Here is a 22889-nt window from a genome sequence, read left to right on the forward strand (position 1 = left end):
TTAATGCTGTCCGGCCTGGCGAAGCCTAGCAATGCTGTTGCTAACGACGCCATTGAAGCTAACTTAGCTACGGGACCTCGACAGAGCTATGCTAAAAACATTAGCTCTCCACCTACGCCAGCCCTCATCTGCTCATCAACACCCGTGCACACCTGCGTTCCAGCAATCGACGGCGCGACAGAGGACTTCACCACGATCATCGTGCGGTCGGCGGCTAGCGTCGGATAGCGCGTCTGCTATCCAACTCAAAGTCCTCCTGGTTGTGTTGCTGCAGCCAGCCGCTAATACACCGCTTCCCACCTACAGCTTTCTTCTTTGCAGTCTTCATTGTTCATTAAACAAATTGCAAAAGATTCACCAACACAGATGTCCAGAATACTGTGGAATTTTGAGATGAAAACAGACGACTTAAGCTGGCCACCGAGCTGTTCCAAAATGTCTGCTACAATCCGTGACGTCGCGCGCAAACGCCATCATACCGAGACGTTTTCAGCCGGATATTTCCCGGGAAATTTAAAATTGCACTTCATAAGTTAACCCGGCCGTATTGGCATGTGTTGCAATGTTAACATTTCATCATTGATATATAAACTATCAGACTGCGTGGTCGGTAGTAGTGGCTTTCAGTAGGCCTTTAATAACAGTTTTTTTACTTTAAAACTGTCATTGCTCACAAAATGATAAATCAAAATCAATGTTATGAATTATTGATCCACTGAAGGCTCTGGTTCAGTGGTTCTTAACCTTGTTGGAGGTACCAAACCCCACTAGTTTCATATGCGCATTCACTCAGTGGCCTAGTGGTTAGAGTGTCCGCCCTGAGATCGGTAGGTTGGAGTTCAAATCCCAGCCGAGTCATACCAAAGACTATAAAAATGGGACCCATAACCTCCCTGCTTGGAACTCAGCAACATAGGGTTGGAGTTGGGGGTTAAATCACCAAAATGATTCCCGGGTGCGGCGCCGCTGCTGCCCACTGCTCCCCAAGGAGATGGGTCAAATGCAGAGGACAAATTTCACCACATCTAGTGTGTGTGTGACAATCATTGGTACTTTAATCTTTTAATCTTTAGTGAAAAATCAATCAATCAATCAATGTTTATTTATATAGCCCTAAATCACAAGTGTCTCAAAGGGCTGCACAAGCCACAACGACATCCGTGGTACAGAGCCCACATAAGGGCAAGGAAAAACTCACAACCCAGTGTTTCCCACACATTCATTTATTTGTGGCGGCCCGCCACGAAATAATTACGTCCGCCACAAATACAAAAAAAAAAAAAAAAAAATACAAAAAAATAAAAAATAAATAAATATATATATATATATTTTTTGTTGTTGTTGTTGTTGTCCTGTCCAGCTTCTCAGGCAAATCATATAGTTGATGTAGATGCCCATATAGGCTGTTCAGATTTACTTTACAAAAGAGAAGTGTAGGATACTTCTCTTGTTGCCTTATTTGTATTTGACCACTACTGTTTTCTGTTTATTTGTTACTGACTGTGGCAGGACACCTATGCCTCTGTTTCACTTTATGTTGCTGGTAAATAATATGGTTGTAGTAGTAGGCTAAAGTTAAATTATTTAGTATGCACTAATTAAAGGGGCAGAGCTTTAAGAGACATTTTAGCTTTTATATTTTATAAGATATATTTTTGTAAGAACCACAATTAATAAATATATTTCAGTGAATAACTTATTGTTCAAATCTGTATATAAATATGTACATAAAGTGTTGTAACTATATTGTAAAATGGATGGATGGATGGACGTTTAAAACAAAACTGTTATTAATTAGTAAGTATACATTTTTTGAGCCTTTTTTAGAGAAAATCATATCATTGTAGTAAATTATGCAAATTACTCGATGATGTCATGGGGACCACGCCCATAGCCACGCCCCCACCGCCACAGGTATCTTGGCAGTTTATGGGAAACACTGCAACCCCAATGGGACGTCGATGTGAATGACTATGAGAAACCTTGGAGAGGACCGCATATGTGGTTTCTAGGGGAGACCGGATGCAATGGACGTCGAGTGGGTCTGACATAATAGTGAAAGTCCAGTCCATAGTAGATCAAACATATAAATACTTTTTTTTTTCTTTTTTCAAATTCAAGACAAAGTTGTGTTTTTTTTACTGGTGCACAAAATGAATCGTGCATGAACATCACCTTGTTCAAAGAACAAAACCATGAACTCACAACAAATTACACACCTGCAAATCAGATGGAAAATTAGAGGGAACATTGTTTGGGGGTATCCATAATACGGTGTGTCTTGACCTCCGTGGTGGAGGCTCCGCCGAACCCCTCAGGCCGACTCACCGAACCCCTAGGGTTCGATCGAACCCAGGTTAAGAATCACTGCTCTGGTTAATTCACATTTAAAACTTTGAAATATTTTTCTAAGAAATTATTGCATATTTGTTTGTGTTTCCCATTAAAAACATCTATCTATGACAAAAAAGTTTCCAAGGAATTTAGGTATCGATTCAATACCTAAATGTGTGGTATCATCCAAAACTAATGTAAAGTATCCAAACAAGAGAAGAATAAGGGATTTTTACATTTTAACAGAGGTGTAAATAGAACATGTTCAGTGTTTCCCATAAACTGCCAAGATACCTGTGGTGGTGGGGGTGTGGCTATGGGCGTGGTCACATGACATCATCGAGTAATTTGCATAATTTACTACAATGATATGATTTTCACTAAAAAGGCTCAAAAAATGTATACTTACTAATTAATAATAACAGTTTTGTATTAAACGTCCATCCATCCATCCATTTTACAATATAATTACAACATTTTATGTACATATTTATATACAGATTTGAACAATAAGTTATTCACTGAAATATATTTATTAATTGTGGTTCTTACAAAAAATATATCTTATAAAATATAAAAGCTAAAATGTCTCTTAAAGCTCTGCCCCTTTAATTAGTGCATACTAAATAATTTAACTTTAGCCTACTACTACAACCATATTATTTACCAGCAACATAAAGTGAAACAGAGGCAGAGGTGTCCTGCCACAGTCAGTAACAAATAAACAGAAAACAGTAGTGGTCAAATACAAATAAGGCAACAAGAGAAGTATCCTACACTTCTCTTTTGTAAAGTAAATCTGAACAGCTTATAAGGGCATCTACATCAACTATATGATTTGCCTGAGAAGCTGGACAGGACAAAAACAAAAAAACAAAAACACAATTTTTATTTTTATTTTATTTTTATTTTTTTAAATTTGTGGTGGACGTAATTATTTCGTGGTGGGCCGCCACAAATAAATGAATGTGTGGGAAACACTGATGTTAAAACAGAAAATAAGCAGATATTAACAGTAAAGGAAGAAGTAGATTAATAATTATTTTTTACATAAAACAAACAGACAAAAAAACATTGAACAATTTAAAAAAATTGTATAATCCACAGATAAATATGAAATTTGGGATCGCGGGGGGTGCTGGAGCCTATCTCAGCTGCATTCGGGCGGAAGGCGGGGTACACCCTGGACAAGTCCACACCTCATCGCAGGTCCAACACACAATAAAATTCCTTATTGTTTTAAAGGGGACCTAAAATGCAAAACCAACTTTTCTTACCTATCGGTACCTGTTTTTGTGTATTTGGCAGCTGCATAAGTCCCGCAAATTTGAAATCAAACCATGGGAGCCATGGCAGAAATATTTATAAATCTTTCTTCATACTTTCTCCGAACTTGCCGTTTGAAATTTGACCAATTTGTGGCGTTTTTCAAATTGGTGATATCAGCGAATTATCCATATAAAGTAAAGTTTTACCCAAAGAGACAGACTGGCTCGTAAATGCACATGCATCCTCCACTGTTGCCATTTCTAATAAAAAGTAGCGTATAGTTAGGGATGATACTCGAAACCTGTTTTCTCGGTTGTTCGATAAGAAAAGAACCGAGTCCTCGGACTCGAATCCCTTTTTGAGAACCGGTACCCGTTATCGAGACCACTATAGTAAAAAACAACAATAAAGAGCCTAAATGGATTAATCTGCTTTGGAACTTTATTAGACGTCTTGGATTGTTTGTTGGCTGTCTGCCTGTGTGTGTAGTTAGTATGTTCCAATAGCAGCAGAAGTGCACTTTTTGGAGAGCTGTATTATTTTCAGTTTTGTGCCCAAGGGACTGATTTAATTTAACACTATATTATTATTCATACACCTATAGTGATCACAGAGACAGGTTGTTTTTGTGTTACTGTATATATTTGTTTTTCTGAAAAATCCCACTTAATACAGTATACTTTGGGTAACAGTCAATATTTATTTATTTAATTTTTTTAGGGGGGTAACAGTCAATATATACATATTTTTTTCCTTATAAAATAAAAGTGAGCTTTTGTTAAACCAAATACTGTGTTTTTTTTTCATATACAACAACCTATCTGGATTCGATAAGAGAATCGATAAGGAATCGGTTTGATAAGAGGATTCGATAATAGGCTCGAACTCGATAATTTCTTAATTTCTGCACCCTAAGATTTTTTGTTAACATAAAGTCAATAATGCCATTTTTTTTGTGGTTTCCTTTATTTAGAAAAGTATCGAAATACATTTTGGTACTGGTACCAAAATATTGGTATCGAGACAACCCTAGTATGAAATGAAGTTGTCCAAAGTCGTCCGTGCATTAAATGGATACAGTTCTTGCTGGAATGCCAGTAAACAGTAGCACGCTCAGGTTGGATATTGCAATATTACATTATACATGAGATTCACCGCCACCCTCAGCTGTCACATCCTCTTCCTTCCAAACCAAAAACATGCCACCTCGTACAGGCGAGAACCCATCATGCACTGGGAGCTCCTGTGCACGCTTGGTGTTAAGATTTAATTGGAGATTTAGTATCCAGCGGCGTCTGAATTAATCCAATCATTTCTATCCATTAATTTAGCTGAGGAACATACAATTAAAAGGCTGATTAGGGAAGCTCTCTGGAGTACGCCTTTTCATCCCTTTGCAGAACATTGAGAGTTGGAGCGGGTCCAGCGCGAGCCAATCGCCTTACTTAATGCGGAGCTGCCTCTAGATGAGACACTGTGGCTTCAGGGGACGTTTTTTTGGGGGGCGTTTTTTTAAGAAGAGGGCGCATGACATGGCATATATGGGAGAACCTCAGATATGATGCATTATTACCGTAATTTCCGGACTATAAGCCGCTACTTTTCCCCCTTGTTCTGGTCCCTGCGGCTTATACAAGGGTGCGGCTTATTTACGGCCTGTTCTTCTCCGACACCGACGAAGAGGATTTCGGTGGTTTTAGTACACAGGAAGAAGACGATGACACAATGATTAAAGACTGACTTTTCATATACCGGTAGGCTGGTTATTTTGATAACGTACAGGCGAGCACTTTGTATTACTTTGCACCGTTGTATTATTTGTACTCTGCACGAATGCTGTTCGCCATGTCAAAGATGTGAAAGTTTGATTGAATGATTGAAAGATTTATTGTTAATAAATGGGACGCTTTGCGTTCCCAAACAGTCATCTCTGTCCCGACAATCCCCTCCGTGGTAGCAGGAACCCCTTTATACTACGCTAATTACACATCAAAACCCTGCGGCTTATAGTCGGGTGCGGCTTATATATGGAGCAATCTGTATTTTCCCCTAAATTTAGCTGGTGCGGCTTATAGTCAGGTGCGGCTTATAGTCCGGAAATTACGGTAGTATTAATGGTTGCAGCCAAGTAATGCACTCCAATTGGCAATGATACACAATATTGCCAAAAGTATTTGGCCACCCATCCAAATGATGAGAATCAGGTGTCCTAATCACTTGGCTTGGCCACAGGTGTATACAATCAAGCACTTAGGCATGGAGACTGTTTCTACAAACAATTGTGAAAGAATGGGCCGCTCTCAGTGATTTCCAGCGTGGAACTGTCACAGGATGCCACCTGTGCAACGAATCCGCAAAGACTTTCTGCACAGTCAGTTGCTACAGAGCTCCAAACTTCACGTGACCTTCCAATTAGCCCACGTACAGTACGCAGAGAGCTTCATGGAATGGGCTTCCATGGCCGAGCAGCTGCATCTAAGCCATACATCGCCGAGTCCAATGCAAAGCGTGGGATGCAGTGGTGTAAAGCACGTCGCCACTGGACTCTAGAGCAGTGGTCCCCAACCACCGGTCCGCGGACCGATTGGTACCGGGCCGCGCAAGAAATGGAATTTTAAAAAAAATTTTACAAATTAAAAAAAAAATTTTTTTTTATTAAATCAACATAAAAAACACAATATATACATTATATATCAATACAGTCTGCAGGGATACAGTCCGTAAGCACACATGATTGTATTTCTTTATGGGAAAAAAAAAAGAAAAAAAAAAATTCCCCCCGCCCCGGTCCGTGGGACAAATTTTCAAGCGTTGACCGGTCCCCAGCTACAAAAAGGTTGGGGACCACGACACCTTCTCTGGACTGATGAATCACGCTTTTCCATCTGGCAATCTGATGGACCAGTCTGGATTTGGAGGTTGCCAGGAGAACGCTACGTTTCGGACTGCATTGTGCCGAGTGTGAAATTTGGTGAAGGAGGAATTATGGTGTGGGGTTGTTTTTCAGGAGTTGGGCTTGGCCCCTTTAGTTCCAGTGAAAGGAACTTTGAATGCTCCAGGATACCAAAACATTTTGGACAATTCCACGCTCCCAACCTTGTGGGAACAGTTTCCAACATGACTGTGCACCAGTGCACAAAGCAAGGACCATAAAGATATGGATGACATAGTCTGGTATGGATGAACTTGACTGGCCTGCACAGAGTCCTGACCTGAACCCCAAAGAACACCTTTGGGATGATTTAGAACGGAGACTGAGAGCCAGGCCTTCTCCACCAACACCAGTGTGTGACCTCACCAATGTGCATTTGGAAGAATGGTCGAAAACTCCTATAAACACACTCCGCAACCTTGTGGACAGCCTTCCCAGAAGAGTTGAAGCTGTAATAGCTGCAAAAGGTGGACCGACATCATATTGAACCCTATGGGTTAGGAATGGGATGGCACTTCAAGTTCATATGTGAGTCAAGGCAGGTGGCCAAATACTTTTGGCAATATAGTGTATGTCTAACTGTATTCCAAGTTGACAGGTTAATCGTACAGTAGGAAGGGGATTCGTGTCGCCCAATTGGCCGCTATTTACCTGGCACATGAAACGTGACAAATTTGGATGGCAGATGGCAGTAGAATGTTACAAATGTGTTTTGTGGCAATTCCAACTTTGACCACAGCGTCAGTGGCTATATAGAGTGGCGCTTTCCATTGTTTTCAGCAGATTGTTTTGCCAAATAACTAACCCCTCTCAATGGAGCCGTGTGAATCCATCCCCTACTCTATGCTCTATTCCTTTACTAATCAACACGGAGTGAAACAATTCAGTTTTTCAACTATACCATTACAGTTGACACTACTAAAAAGTGGACTGCCTTCAAAGTCATCAGAAGCTGAGTAGTTGGGTTTTATTTCTATGTACATAGTCTTTTTATTGAGAAGTTATATTAAGGCCTAAAGATGTGTGGTTGAAAAAAATAACATTTGAAACTTAAAATAGGACAGATTTTGACAACTTCATCGGTGTATTACACATTAAAATAAGGGCATAAAGGTTAAATGTATTTATGATTTACTATAAGAAGTATTTACATTTTTTTTCACTTTCATATATTTTGATATTTGAGATTGTTTTTTTCCCCCCCAGATTAAAATATATTTTTTATTTTTTTATTTTTTTCTGTTTTAGATCTGTCTTTTATAGGTTCAAATATTTTCTTTTCAATTTCAACAAAAAGGTTAGGTACAATCTCTAACCTGAAATTCTTTGTTTGTGCACTTATTTTTATTTTGAATACTCTTAAAAAAAATGTGTTGTTTGTTTGTTTATTTGTTAATGCACAAAACTTTTGTTTCTCCATACGGTTTGACCCATGACCGGATCATTTAAAGTAAAGTTTTAATTGTCTCAAACAGTGCCTGTAACACGGCAGTAAAACGGCTGATCAAACAAAACAGAAGTCATCGACATGGACCCACTAGCTGCGGAAGCTAGCTTTCCAATCAACTAAACAGACTCAATAACTCCACGATGGCGTTTTGGTGAATTTCCGAAACAAATACAAAAATAATGCCCTGGTAAGTTAATGATGCTAACACAGACACTTAGCAAATGCGCTAACGCTAACGACGCCAGCTTGATTACATTACGATAGCGCGTGCAAATATGCACGAGAACACTCCTACAGACGTCACACATGGCACGGTTTAGTAAGTATCAACTGTTTTAGTTACATTGTAAAACTTACAAACGTTGCTTGGAGTGATGAATGAGGAGTTCTTTCCATATATTGTATTTCCGGTTCAATGCACGAAACAGGAGGTACATTTTCAACCTGCAGCACTTGCAGTGAGCGAACTCGTCCAACAGATGGCACCGTAGCACAAACAATAACACCTATACGGACGTTAGCAAAGAAAAAAATATATATATATTGCCGCACCGTTTTATAAGCCGCAGGCTTCAAAGCGCGGGGAAAAAAAAGTAGCAGCTTAAAGTCTGGGAAATACGATGCTGTTTTTTAAAAGTGGACCAGATTATTTCCTATTGAATTAAGTGTTTGTTTCCCTTAAATTTGACACGCAACGGCAGCCAATGGGAATGTGACATTTTCATAATACAATAAGAAGAAAAAAAACCCTTCCAATAAGGGAGGTTTTTGCACTCGCTGTCTCTTGGGGAGCTTCTGTAAAAAACTTTTTTTTTTGTTGCACAAAATCATCAGGAATACTCAGATGAGCAGCCATCTTTAATTAAAACCATTTACAGTGAGCGAGGGAAGAAAAAAGAAAAAAAGGACCCAGGGGATTTTACACTCTGTTATCCAAAACTTTCGGCGGATCAAAGTTTTTACTTTTTTTTTTTTTTTCAACGGTTACGTAACATTTTTTTTTTTTTGGGGGTCCCATGAAATATTGGTAGAGTTCAGTAGCGCCGTCTTTCCAGGAGCATGTAGGCCACCTCGCTGACATCCTGTCTGACATGAGGGCTAAGCTGGATCTCATTAGGACTAAGGTGGCACTGATCCTGTCAGCATCGCTTTGGCTCCTGCCACCGCCGCCTTCCGAAAAGGGAAACGGGCGCTCGGCCGGCCTCGTTAGGAGCGCTCGCATCCAACGTCTAGACGCCACACGTGTCCACCGGTTACTGAATAAACACGCCAAACAGTGGACAGCGGAATATAACGCCAGAGTGAGATAATCAGCTTGGTTTATATGAGGATATGTGCACTGGTGGGATGCTTTATTACACAAACCCAAGGCCCCGGGGGCCAAATCTGGCCTGCCACATCACTGTATATGTTCCACGGGAGCCTGAAATAAATAATATGTGTACTTGCTTTTCTTACTAAACGCATCAGTCATTTCCAGTTTGACAGGACACAATAGGGCTGTGAATAATAACGAGTTAACTTATGCGATTAATCACAAACAAATATTGTATTTATCATATACAGCAGTGTTTTTCAACCACTGTGCCGCGGCTGTTCACCTATTTGGGTTAAAAATATTTTTTGCAAACCAGTAATTATAGTCCGCAAATGATGTGTTGTTGTTGAGTGTCGGTGCTGTCTAGAGCTCGGCAGAGTAACCGTGTAATACTCCTCCATATCAGTAGGTGGCAGCCGGTAGCTAATTGCTTTGTAGATGTCGGAAACAGCGGGAGGCAGGGTGCAGGTAAAAAGGTGTCTAATGCTTAAACCAAAAATAAACAAAAGGTGAGTGCCCCTAAGAAAAGGCATTGAAGCTTAGGGAAGGCTATGCAGAACGAAACTAAAACTGAACTGGCTACAAAGTAAACAAAAACAGAATGCTGGACGACAGCAAAGACTTACTGTGGAGCAGAGACGGCGTCCACAATGTACATCCGAACATGACATGACAATCAACAATGTCCCCACAAAGAAGGATAAACACAACTGAAATATTCTTGATTGCTAAAAACAAAGTAGATGCGGGGAATATCGCTCAAAGGAAGACATGAAACTGCTACAGGAAAATACCAAAAAAAGAGAAAATGCCACCAAAATAGGAGCGCAAGACAGGAACTAAAACACTACACACAGGAAAACAGCAAAAAACTCTAAAATAAGTCAGGGGATGATGTGACAGGTGGTGACAGTACACCTACTTTGAGACAAGAGCTATAGTGATGCATGCTTGGTTACGGTTTAAAGTCATATCCAACAATTGCGACAATGACTTTTTACTGTCAACTGAGTTCGTTTTTTAATGATTTCTGCTGGTGGTGTGTCGCCGGATTTTTTCAACGCAAAAAATGTGCCTTGGCTCAGAAATAGGTTGAAAAACACTGATATACAGTACAGGCCAAAGGTTCCTTATATATATATATATATATATATATATATATATATATATATATATATATATATATATATATATATATATATATATATATATATATATATATATATGCTGGTATACAAACATAATACATACTGACTGGTATACACACAATACATACTGACTGGTATACAAACAATACATACTGACTGGTATACACACATAATACATACTGACTGGTATACACACATAATACATACTGACTGGTATACACACATAATACTGACTGGTATACACAAGCTATGGAGATATCAGTAGAAAATACTGCATTCAGTTGAGATAATAATGAGTCATATATTGGGATATGGGATCCATTATTTAAATTTGTTTTAACTATTAAATGAACCTAAAATATGACTTATTTTGTCTTTGTGAAAAATATTGGACACAGTGTGTTGTCAAACGTTTGCGATGTGATGCCACTCTGACACTATTGTTCATTTTTGTAATGTTTTTATTTGATTTTTTATATAAATGGCTTTAATGATAATGTAAATGAGGGATTTTTAATCACTGCTATGTTGGAATTCTTATTAATATTGATACTGTTGTTGATATTAGTCATTTTTGGATTGTTTTGTGTCATGTTTGTGTGTCCTCTCAATTGCTCTGTTGATTGCTCTTCTGAATGCTGCTGGTTTTGGAATTGGAATTGTATTATTATTGTATTATTTTGTTTGACTGATTAATAATCATTAAAAAAAATACTTAGGCCTACTACGCTACGCATTATGGTGGTGCTTGGAGAGCCATGTTTGTTTTTTCCTGAGGTGGTACTTTGTGAAAAAGGTTTGAGAACCACTTTACTATCATATATCTGTCAATTAGAACTGCATTACCTCAGAACTGTGAACCACAATAAATCCTCCTCTTCATCTCGCAAATAAATAACCATACGGTGACAAAACGCTGTCAAAAGTGACGTTTGTTTTCCATCCCCGTTCCTCCCTCCTTCCCTCCCTGAGAAAAACAGCCGAGCCGAAGTCAAACACGAAGAGACAAACCAAAGAGTTGAGCGATTAACATGCAAAAAAAAAAAAGTTTTTTTTAGAAAATATCCAAAAAGGAAAAAGTTCTTATCTAATATATTTCCATTAGTGAGGGGGAATTCTGTGCAGCATCACACAGCCAGTCTGGACTTGTCATGGATTCAGGAGGGAGCCACGTAAATCAAGCCCAAGTCTTTAGCTGGCAGGGAGTCCTCCTTGCACTTAATAGTGATAAATATACATTTTATGGCAAAAAAACATATTAACAGCAGACAATGGAATACATTTACTGATTAAGAAGTATTATTTTGGACCGCAACTTCACAAACAGTTCATTGCTTCGCCTTTGGCCTGTTTGAAAAGTTCTAGCCCCGCAGCCTCGCCAATGCAACTGTTTATTTTGTCAGTCTGGCAACAAAAGCGTGTCATACGTCATTCATAACGCTGCCAATGCCTGTTAAAAAAAAAACAAAAAAAAACTATTTGCACACGGCATGCCTCCCCGTAAGCGGTTCCACGCAAGCAAACACTGGCAGGGCCTGTGATAAGAGGAGTGAGCAGGAGTCCATGTCGTAATCACACGTCAACAAATCCTACGCGACCCATTCTAAACTCCATGAGCAATATAGCTGGAGTAACGTAGCGCCTCTTTAAGGACACAACATGGTGACGCTAAAGCTGCGCTTCGAGGAGCGACCGGGGACCGGAAAGAGATTCGCACGCTCCTTACCTGGACATGCCGTCCACGATGCAGTTCTGACCCGGGTATGCCTCTCCCCGGCCCGACAGCGACCCCTGCGGCATGCCGGGTCGCGATTTCCACGACTCCATCAGCGCCGCCACGGGAGAAATTAGATTCAACAAGGGGTTGGGCTGGTCCCGGAAGGACATTGTTCCTTGTGCTCCGATCTGGTAATGGAATGAGTGTCCGCCGGAATTTACTCCAACAATGGCCGACGTGGGCCCGCCGGTGCTCTCCTGGTAGTAGCCGGCGTCGCTGGACTCCTGCTTCACCGCTTTGGACAGGACATTGTTGGAGAACACGTCCGAGTCATAGTTCCCGTTCATGGACACCGGCGGTCCTAAGATGCCGGAGAGACTGTATTCGTCGATGTTATTCCTCAGGGACAAGTATGTGGTCTCCGAAGCGGGGTAGAGACCAAGAGGCGGCGACGGCGCGCTGTAGGACTGCGGATTCATGCAACCCTCGTTTTTGTCCCGCTCGTTCTTTATTTGCGTGACAAACGGTGTGCTGGCCGTGTTGCATTTGGAACCGCCTAAGCACATGCTCCTAAAGTCAGTTCCTGGCTCGTTCTTGATGTACTTGACCATGCCCATCTGGTCCAAACCCACGTTGAACACCTCCCCGTCTTCCATCTCCACTTTGGGGAACTCAAAGGGTTTGAAGTCCGGGTCGGCAGTCAGACCGGCAGCTTCTGGGCTATGCCTGTCATTCTGGACCAAACCCAGTTCGCTGGCAGGACTGGATGCCGGGAACCCGCCCGAAGAGGGGTTCTGCGGGCTACCGATATCCATGGTAGCCCCCGTGGCCGGACTGGAGGCGGGCGGACGGACCGTGCTGGTGGGGCTGGAGACGGACGACCTCATGTTACAGGCGGTGCTGCAGGACGGAGGCGACCTCACGCTGCTCATACTCTGCGGGCTGGACATGGGGGACCTCAAGACGCCCAGGGGGCTGGCGAGAGGGGGCGAGCCCACCGTGCTGGACTCCACGGGGCTACATGCGGCTGAGTTCCTGCGCTTGATGTTGGCCAGGGTTTGTGCACACGCCGTATGGCTGACAGGACTGGTGACGGACGAGGGTCCAAAGCAGGCGGGGGGACTGGTGGTGGAGGACACCATGTTGTTCCCGCCCCCCGGGCTGGAAGAGGCCAGCACAGAAGAAGAGCCCACCGGAGTCCCAGGGGCGGACTCTCTCTGAGTGTTGCTCGGCTGCTGGAACTTAAAAGGTCTCAACTTGGGGCTCTTGGCGGGGTTCTCCTCGAGGGGCCGCCCACAACCCGGGTACTGCATCTTCCTGGGGCTGGTGCCACCCCCGTGCTGGCTGAAGGCAAAGTCTGCCTCCCTGGCAGCGTTCATGTACAGCCCCATGGACTCGGCCACGGTCTTGGAAAGCTCCTTGGAGTCCATCTCTGGCTTGTGACCATGCAGAGGGTTGCTGAAGTGCAGCGGAGCCAACTGCTGGTTCTGGCCCGGGCGAAGCGGCGGCTGCTGCTCGGGCTCCTTGGCGTCTTTGGCGTCGGCGCTGACAATGTCCATCAAGATGTCGCCCCCGCTCAGACTCAAATCTTCGGGCGTGCAGCAGAACTCCGTGGTACCGGGGATCTGAGACCATCTGTTCTCGGTGCTGCTGCCGTCAAAGAAACTTTGGTATCTTTTGGTCTCCATCACTGGCTCATGGAGTCACCTTGCAAAGGAGAGGGCAAAAGTCAAAAAGCTATGAAACAAATAACCAACTCAGAGATACCAATATTTGACCAGTCCGAGATTAAAGAAATGATATATTCATGATCTTCACTGTGCCTGTGACCTTTGATGGTTTTTCTGTGGCTTCACAGATCCAAGTTTTTGTTGTATTTTCATACTCTGACTCTTAACTTTTGCAAAATACTCCTTTAATCTCTCCTATGAAAACCACTTATCTTCACATTTTGATTTTTTTCTTTCATTTCTACTGAAAACACGAGGAAAAGTCATTGTTTTTTTTTTGTCATTGGCTAGATAAATTTCTAATGCTGTACGTCCAATGAAAAGCACGTACCTCTACATTTTGTTAGCATATTTTAATGCAAAACATGACATTACGTCATTGCGTTTATCTTTTGGCTGAACTTTAGATAAACAAAATCACAAAATCGGGACATACCGTATTTTTCGGACTATAAGTCGCAGTTTATTTTTCATAGTTTGGCCGGGGGTGCGACTTATACTCAGGAGCGACTTATGTGTGAAATTATTAACACATCACCGTAAAATATAAAATAATATTATTTAGCTCATTCACGTAAGAGACTATACGTATAAGATTTCATGGGATTTAGCGATTAGGAGTGACAGATTGTTTGGTAAATGTATAGCATGTTCTATATGTTATAGTTATTTGAATGACTCTTACCATAATATGTTACGTTAACATACCAGGCACCTTCTCAGTTGGTTATTTATGCCTCATATAACGTACACTTATTCAGCCTGTTGTTCACTATTCTTTATTTATTTTAAATTGCCTTTCAAATGTCTATTCTTGGTGTTGGCTTTTATCAAATAAATTTCCCCAAAAAATGCGACTTATATATGATTTTTTCCTTCTTTATTATGCATTTTCGGCCGGTGCGATTTATACTCCGGAGCGACTTATAGTCCGAAAAATACTGTACTTTTTTTTCTTTTCTTGCACACACATGCTATGTCCAATAAAAAGCATGTAATCACGTTTCATCAAACATATATTAAAGTTGTTGCCCTAGGGGAAACTGGGTAACACATGGCACACTGACAAAGCTTAAAGGCCTACTGAAAGCCACTACTACCGACCACGCAGTCTGATAGTTTATATATCAATGATGAAATCTTAACATTGCAACACATGCCAATACGGCCGGGTTAACTTATAAAGTGACATTTTAAAATTCCCGGGAAATATCCGGCTGAAACATCGCGGTATGATGACGTATGCGCGTGACGAAGTCCGAGTAACGGAAGTTATGGTACCCCGTAGAATCCTATACAAAAAGCTCTGTTTTCATTTCATAATTCCACAGTATTCTGGACATCTTTTGCAATTTTTTTAATGAATAATGAAGGCTGCAAAGAAGACAGTTGTAGGTGGGATCAGTGTATTAGCAGCGGACTACAGCAACACAACCAGGAGGACTTTGTTGGAGCGCTAGCCGCGCTAGCCGCGCTAGCCGCGCTAGCCGCCGACTTCACCTTGACTTCCTACGTCTCCGGGCCGCCAAACGCATCGGGTGAAGTCCTTCGTCCTTCTGCCGATCGCTGGAACGCAGGTGAGCACGGGTGTTGATGAGCAAATGAGGGCTGGCTGGCGTAGGTGGAGAGCTAATGTTTTTAGCATAGCTCTGTGCAGTCTGGTTGCTAAGTTAGCTTCAATGGCGTCGTTAGCACAGCATTGTTAACCTTCGCCAGCCTGGAAAGCATTAACCGTGTATTTACATGTCCACGGTTTAATAGTATTGTTGATTTTCTATCTATCCTTCCAGTCAGGGGTTTATTTCTTTTGTTTTTATATGCAGTTAAAGCAAGATGCTATCACGTTAGCTCGTAGCTTAAGCATTTCGCCGATGTATTGTCGTGGAGATAAAAGGCACTGAATGTCCATTTCGCGTTCTCGACTCTCATTTTCAAGAGGATATAGTATCCGAGGTGGTTTAAAATACAAATCCGTGATCTACAATAGAAAAAGGAGAGTGTGGAATCGAATGAGCTAGCTTGTACCTAAGTTACGGTCAGAGCAAAAAAAGATACGTCCATCGCTGCCTCTCAAGTCCTTCACTGTAACGTTCCTCATCAACGAATCTTTCATCCTCGCTCAAATTAATGGGGTAATCATCACTTTCTCGGTCCGAATCTCTCTCGCTCCATTGTAAACAACGGGGAATTGTGAGGAATACTAGCTCCTGTGACGTCACGCTACTTCCGGTACAGGCAAGGCTTTTTTTTATCAGCGAGCAAAAGTTGCGAACTTTATCGTCGATTTTCTCTACTAAATCCTTTCAGCAAAAATATGGCAATATCGCGAAATGATCAAGTATGACACAGAATGGATCTGCTATTCCCGTTTAAATAAAAAAAAATCATTTCAGTAGGCCTTTAACCTATTGTTACTATAACAATCTACAAGGTTAATACAGTTTGCTTCTCTTTCTTCCCCTCCATTTATCTGTTTTCTTTTGTATTTCATGTTATCATTACATATATGTATTGTTGCATTTGAAACAATTGTATTGTTAAAAATAGAGGAAATGATTATTATTCATTATCAATAGTGCTATTTGTATTTGTAGTGTAATAATGCTCATTGTCATTTCTGTGTTATTAATATTTATTTCACTAAATGCTTCTTTGCCATCACTTTTACTATCATATTTGTTCATATCCTATTCGTTGATGCTGTTCTGTTATTGTTGTGTTTGTTGTTGTTGTCTCTCTGTCTTATCCCCCTCTTGTCCCCGCAATTTCCCCCCGTCTTCCTTTTGTTCTCTTTCTATCCCCTCCTGCACCAAATAATAATATAAATACATTTAGAGAAATATCCCCAAAAAATGTAAATAAAAAACAAAACAATTTTTAAAAGCATGTATCTGAACATGTTGTGAGTTTGATATGTTTCTTTAAAGTTTGTGGCTGAAATCAAAGCAATAATCACAAACCGCGGACATACGTGTTTTCATAACTTTGATACTTATATCCAAAACTCACAGAATAGTTTTTGCTCACAGATGGAAAAAAATAATAATAATTTTTTAAAAAAAATTAAATCGCCAAATGTGGCGATGCATGCGTTTTTTAAAGTCCAATAAAAAATAACGCACAGTATCTCCGCTTTTTATAAAATTATATATTTTTCTCCAAAGTTTTTGCTTTAAGTTTATGGCTAAAATTTATTTTGTTTAAAAATGTTTTAAAAAAATCACTAAATGTGGAGATATGTACATGTTTTTTCCCTTAAAAATGCTGTGTCCAAAAAACAATATATCACCACATTTTATAACTTTGATAAATTTATCCAAAACTAATAAACATGGATTTTGGTTCTAAATCGCATGACTAGTTATTGCTAATAGTTTGCAGCTGAAATTGTCAAAAAAAAATCATCAAATATGGAGATGAATGCTGTTTTTTTCCCCAAGTATCTCCACATTTATTTATTTTTTTAAAGTAAAAGTAAAAAAAATACAAAATGTGGAGATGCATGCAGATCTTTTTCTTTCATGTCCATTAAAAAGAGGGTATAGGCACATTTTGTGGGTTTAATTGTTTTAAACCCACAAAAAGCTTAAAGTTATCACTTTGTTGTTGAAATGAAAAAAACTCCCTGACTAGTTATTGCTAATAGTTTGCAGCTGAAATTGTCAAAAAAAAATAAACATAAAATATGGAGATTAATGCAGTTTTTTTCCAAGTATCTCCACATTTAATATTTGTCTTCAAAGTAAAAGTTAAAAAATTACAAAATGTGGAGATGCATGCAGATTTTTTTCTTTCATGTCCATTACAGAGGGTATATGCACATTTTGTGGGTTTGTTTTAAACCCACAAAAAGTTTAAAGTTATCGCTTTAAGTTTGTTGTTGAAATGAAAAAAAAAATAAAAAAATCATAAAATATGGAGATTAATGCAGTTTTTTCCAAGTATCTCCACATTTAATATTTGTCTTCAAAGTAAAAGTAAAAAAAATACAAAATGTGGAGATGCAAGCAGGTTTTTTTCTTTCATGTCCAATAAAAAGAAAGTATATGCACATTTTGTGGGTTTAATTGTTTTAAACCCACAAAAAGTTTAAAGTTATCCCTTTAAGTTTGTGGTTGAAATGAAAAAAAAAACTCACTGACTAGTTATTGCTAATAGTTTGCAGTTGAAATTATATAAAAAAAAATAATCATAAAATATGGAGATTAATGCAGTTTTTTTTCCAAGTATCTCCACATTTAATATTTGTCTTCAAAGTAAAAGTAAAAAAATTACAAAATGTGGAGATGCGTGCAGATTTTTGTCTTTCATGTCCATTACAGAGGGTATATGCACATTTTGTGGGTTTGTTTTAAACCCACAAAAAGTTTAAAGTTATCGCTTTAAGTTTGTTGTTGAAATGAAAAAATAAAATAAAAAAATCATAAAATATGGAGATTAATGCAGTTTTTTTCCAAGTATCTCCACATTTTATATTTGTCTTCAAAGTAAAAGTAAAAAAATTACAAAATGTGGAGATGCATGCAGATTTTTTCTTTCATGTCCAATAAAAAGAAAGTATATGCACATTTTGTGGGTTTAATTGTTTTAAACCCACAAAAAGTTTAAAGTTATCCCTTTAAGTTTGTGGTTGAAATGAAAAAAAACTCCCTGACTAGTTATTGCTAATAGTTTGCAGTTGAAATTGTAAAAAAAAAATTAAAAAAATCATAATAGATGGAGTGGATATTGAAAGGGTTTTTGAAATAAAATTCCTTGGAATTACAATTGACGATCAAATTAACTGGAAATCACATATAAAACATGTACAATCTAAGCTGTCAAGAAGCATCTCAGTAATAAATAAAGCAAAGCAGGTTCTGGATCACAAATCACTCCACATTCTTTACTGTTCATTAGTTTTACCATATTTAACCTACTGTGTGGAAGTCTGGGGGAATAATTATAAAAGCTCATTAAATTCAATAACTATACTTCAGAAAAGAGCTGTACGGATCATCAACAAGGTTGGATATCTGGACCATACTCACTCACTATTCTTACAGTCAAAAATATTGAAATTTAATGATATTATTTTGTATCAAACTGCACAAATAATGTATAAAGCCAAAATAAACAAACTCCCAGGAAGCATTCAAAAATTGTTCAGCACACGAGAGGGCGGTTATAATTTAAGGGGGAATTTAAATTTCAAAATGCTTAGTTATAGAACGACCATTAAAAGTTTTTGTATTTCAATTTGTGGAGTGAAATTATGGAATGGTTTGAAGGATGAGTTAAAGCAATGTCCAAACATAAACCAGTTTAAAAGGAAGTATAAGTACATGGTATTCCAGAGGTACAGAGATGAAGAAGGGCTTTGATATTGGGTTGTTTGTGTTACAGAAGAGTGTGGGGCTGCCCATTGAGGCAGTGGTGTTGTTGTGGTGGCATCATACCATTTCCATGATCACTAGTGGTAATGATGTGGCTATGTATGTGTGTAGTGTGCATATGTATGTATATATCTATGATGTATGTACAGTATATATACGTTCTTTGTGTTTGTACATTGAGTGAACAGGTAGTTCTAGCTCAGAGTAATTTATGATTTAAAGAAAAGGGGTGGGATTAAATAAGTGTAAACTTCTTCTCACTCCTTTTCAAATATGTAAAAAAAAAAAGAAGGAAAAAAAAAAGAAAAGAAAAAGAAAGTCCAATGCTCATTTGTTTTTGTTTTTTATTCTCCATTGTTTTTCATTTTGTTATAATGGCTGTTAAGGCTATAGCACTGTATTGGATCAGGCTTGCTCTTGTTTTTATGCATATTTGAAATAAAAATATATCAATCAATATCAATCAATAAAATATGGAGATTAATGCAGTTTTTTTTCCAAGTATCTCCACATTTAATATTTGTCTTCAAAGCAAAAGTAAAAAAAATACAAAATGTGGAGATGCATGCAGATTTTTTTCTTTCATGTCCATTACAGAGGGTATATGCACATTTTGTGGGTTTGTTTTAAACCCACAAAAAGTTTAAAGTTATCACTTTAAGTTTGTTGTTGAAATGAAAAAAAACTCCCTGACTAGTTATTGCTAATAGTTTGCAGTTGAAATTGTAAAAAAAAAAAAAAAAAAAAAAAAAAAAAATCATAAAATATGGAGATTAATGCAGTTTTTTTCCAAGTATCTCCACATTTAATATTTGTCTTCAAAGTAAAAGTAAAAAAATTACAAAATGTGGAGATGCATGCAGATTTTTTTCTTTCATGTCCATTACAGAGGGTATATGCACATTTTGTGGGTTTGTTTTAAACCCACAAAAAGTTTAAAGTTATCGCTTTAAGTTTGTTGTTGAAATGAAAAAAAAAAAATCATAAAATATGGAGATTAATGCAGTTTTTTTCCAAGTATCTCCACATTTAATATTTGTCTTCAAAGCAAAAGTAAAAAAAATACAAAATGTGGAGATGCATGCAGATTTTTTCTTTCATGTCCAATAAAAAGAAAGTATATGCACATTTTGTGGGTTTAATTGTTTTAAACCCACAAAAAGTTTAAAGTTATCACTTTAAGTTTGTTGTTGAAATGAAAAAAAACTCCCTGACTAGTTATTGCTAATAGTTTGCAGTTGAAATTGTAAAAAAAATAAAATAAATAAAAAATCATAAAATATGGAGATTAATGCAGTTTTTTTCCAAGTATCTCCACATTTAATATTTGTCTTCAAAGTAAAAGTAAAAAAATTACAAAATGTGGAGATGCATGCAGATTTTTTTCTTTCATGTCCATTACAGAGGGTATATGCACATTTCGTGGGTTTGTTTTAAACCCACAAAAAGTTTAAAGTTATCGCTTTAAGTTTGTTGTTGAAATGAAAAAAAAAATAAAAAAATCATAAAATATGGAGATTAATGCAGTTTTTTTCCAAGTATCTCCACATTTAATATTTGTCTTCAAAGTAAAAGTAAAAAAAATACAAAATGTGGAGATGCATGCAGATTTTTTCTTTCATGTCCAATAAAAAGAAAGTATATGCACATTTTGTGGGTTTAATTGTTTTAAACCCACAAAAAGTTTAAAGTTATCCCTTTAAGTTTGTGGTTCAAATGAAAAAAACTCCCTGACTAGTTATTGCTAATAGTTTGCAGTTGAAATTGTAAAAAAAAAAAAAAAAATCATAAAATATGGAGATTAATGCAGTTTTTTTCCAAGTATCTCCACATTTAATATTTGTCTTCAAAGTAAAAGTAAAAAAATTACAAAATGTGGAGATGCATGCAGATTTTTTTCTTTCATGTCCATTACAGAGGGTATATGCACATTTTGTGGGTTTGTTATAAACCCACAAAAAGTTTAAAGTTATCGCTTTAAGTTTGTTGTTGAAATGAAAAAAATATATAAAAAAATCATAAAATATGGAGATTAATGCAGTTTTTTTCCCCAAGTATCTCCACATTTAATATTTGTCTTCAAAGTAAAAGTAAAAAAATTACAAAATGTGGAGATGCGTGCTGATTTTTTTTTTCTTTCATGTCCAATGAAAGGCAAGTATCGCCACATTTTGTGAGTTTGATATTTTTGTCCAAAATACAAGTTGTTCATTTTAGTATGTGGCTGAAATTTTGAAAATAAAAATCACAAAATGTGAGGCTACATTTTTTTTCCCCCTTGCAGATGCGTCGCCACATTTTAGCACTTTGATCCTTTTGTGCTGAGAAGCATCCACACATATAATTGCTTTCAGTTTACAGCTGAGATTTAAAAAAAAAAAAAAAAAAAAAAGAAAGAAAAAAGAAGGAAGCAGAAGAGACTTGCTTTTCATTGCATCTCCACATTTTGTGATTTTATTTTTTTTATTTCCGCTGCTGTATCAAGAGATTTTCTGCTCATATTAGAAAAATATGTCGCAACGATTACCGCCAATACGACGGAATGCGCTCGCCTGGTTGGTTTTTTTTAGTACTCGGGAAAGTTGTTGCTTTTAGTTTTGGGCTGAAACAAAAAATGTGTGAGGATACATTTTGTGAGGGTTTTTGTTTTTTTTCAGCCAAAACTAAAAGCAACAACTTTTCCGAGTATTTACCATGAATTGATTAACGTAGACCCTGACTTAAACAAATTGAAAAACTTATTCAGGTGTTACCATTTAGTAGTCAATTGTACGAAATATGTACTGTATTGTGCAATCTTCTACTAATAAAAGTTTCAATCAATCAGTTAGATTTGCTACTACAATTCCTGAGACAACTTCACAGCTCTGAGAAAAAGGCAGGCTTCACTACACATCTTAAATCAAGCTCTGACAACTATCCATCCGGCAGCTCCAGATATGGGAGTTTGATCATTTAGCTTTTCCTCGGCGAATAACCATTACCATGAATTGATTTATTGTGGAAAACTTATTCGGGTGTTACCATTTAGTGGTCAATTGTACGGAATATGTACTGTAGTGTGTAATCTACTACCGTATTTTTCGGAGTATAAGTCGCTCCGGAGTATTAGTCGCTCCGACCGAAAATGCATAATAAAGAAGGAAAAAAACATATATAAGTCGCACTGGAGTATAAGTCGCATTTTTGGGGGAAATTTATTAGATAAAAGCCAACACCAAGAATAGACATTTGAAAGGCAATTTAAAATAAATAAAGAATAGTGAACAACAGGCTGAATAAGTGTACGTTATATGAGGCATAAATAACCAACTGAGAAGGTGCCTGGTATGTTAACGTAACATATTATGGTAAGAGTCATTCAAATAACTATAACATATAGAACATGCTATACGTTTACCAAACAATCTGTCACTCCTAATCGCTAAATCCCATGAAATCTTATACGTCTAGAATGAGCTGAATAATATTATTTGATATTTTACGGTGATGTGTTAGTAATTTCACACATAAGTCGCTCCTGAGTATAAGTCGCACCCCCGGCCAAACTATGAAAAAAACTGCGACTTATAGTCCGAAAATCCGTAATTGTTTTTTATCTAGTTTGCACTTTGTG

At 38.1% G+C, this 22889-nt stretch overlaps 1 protein-coding gene across 4 annotated transcripts in view; it reads right to left on the reverse strand.

Moving 5' to 3' along the window:
* Window positions 1-22889, reverse strand: part of LOC133639217 (mineralocorticoid receptor-like) — a 261889-nt gene that overhangs the window by 182702 nt on the left and 56298 nt on the right. For all 4 annotated transcript variants that reach the window (XM_062032371.1, XM_062032374.1, XM_062032373.1 and 1 more), the window contains one exon: window positions 12178-13875. In XM_062032371.1, coding sequence (XP_061888355.1) covers window positions 12178-13856 — 1679 coding nt within the window. In that variant the 5' untranslated portion in view covers window positions 13857-13875. The remainder of the gene's footprint in view (window positions 1-12177; window positions 13876-22889) is intronic.

Source organism: Entelurus aequoreus, linkage group LG22 (assembly GCF_033978785.1).
Source record: "Entelurus aequoreus isolate RoL-2023_Sb linkage group LG22, RoL_Eaeq_v1.1, whole genome shotgun sequence".
NCBI classification, from domain to species: domain Eukaryota; kingdom Metazoa; phylum Chordata; class Actinopteri; order Syngnathiformes; family Syngnathidae; genus Entelurus; species Entelurus aequoreus.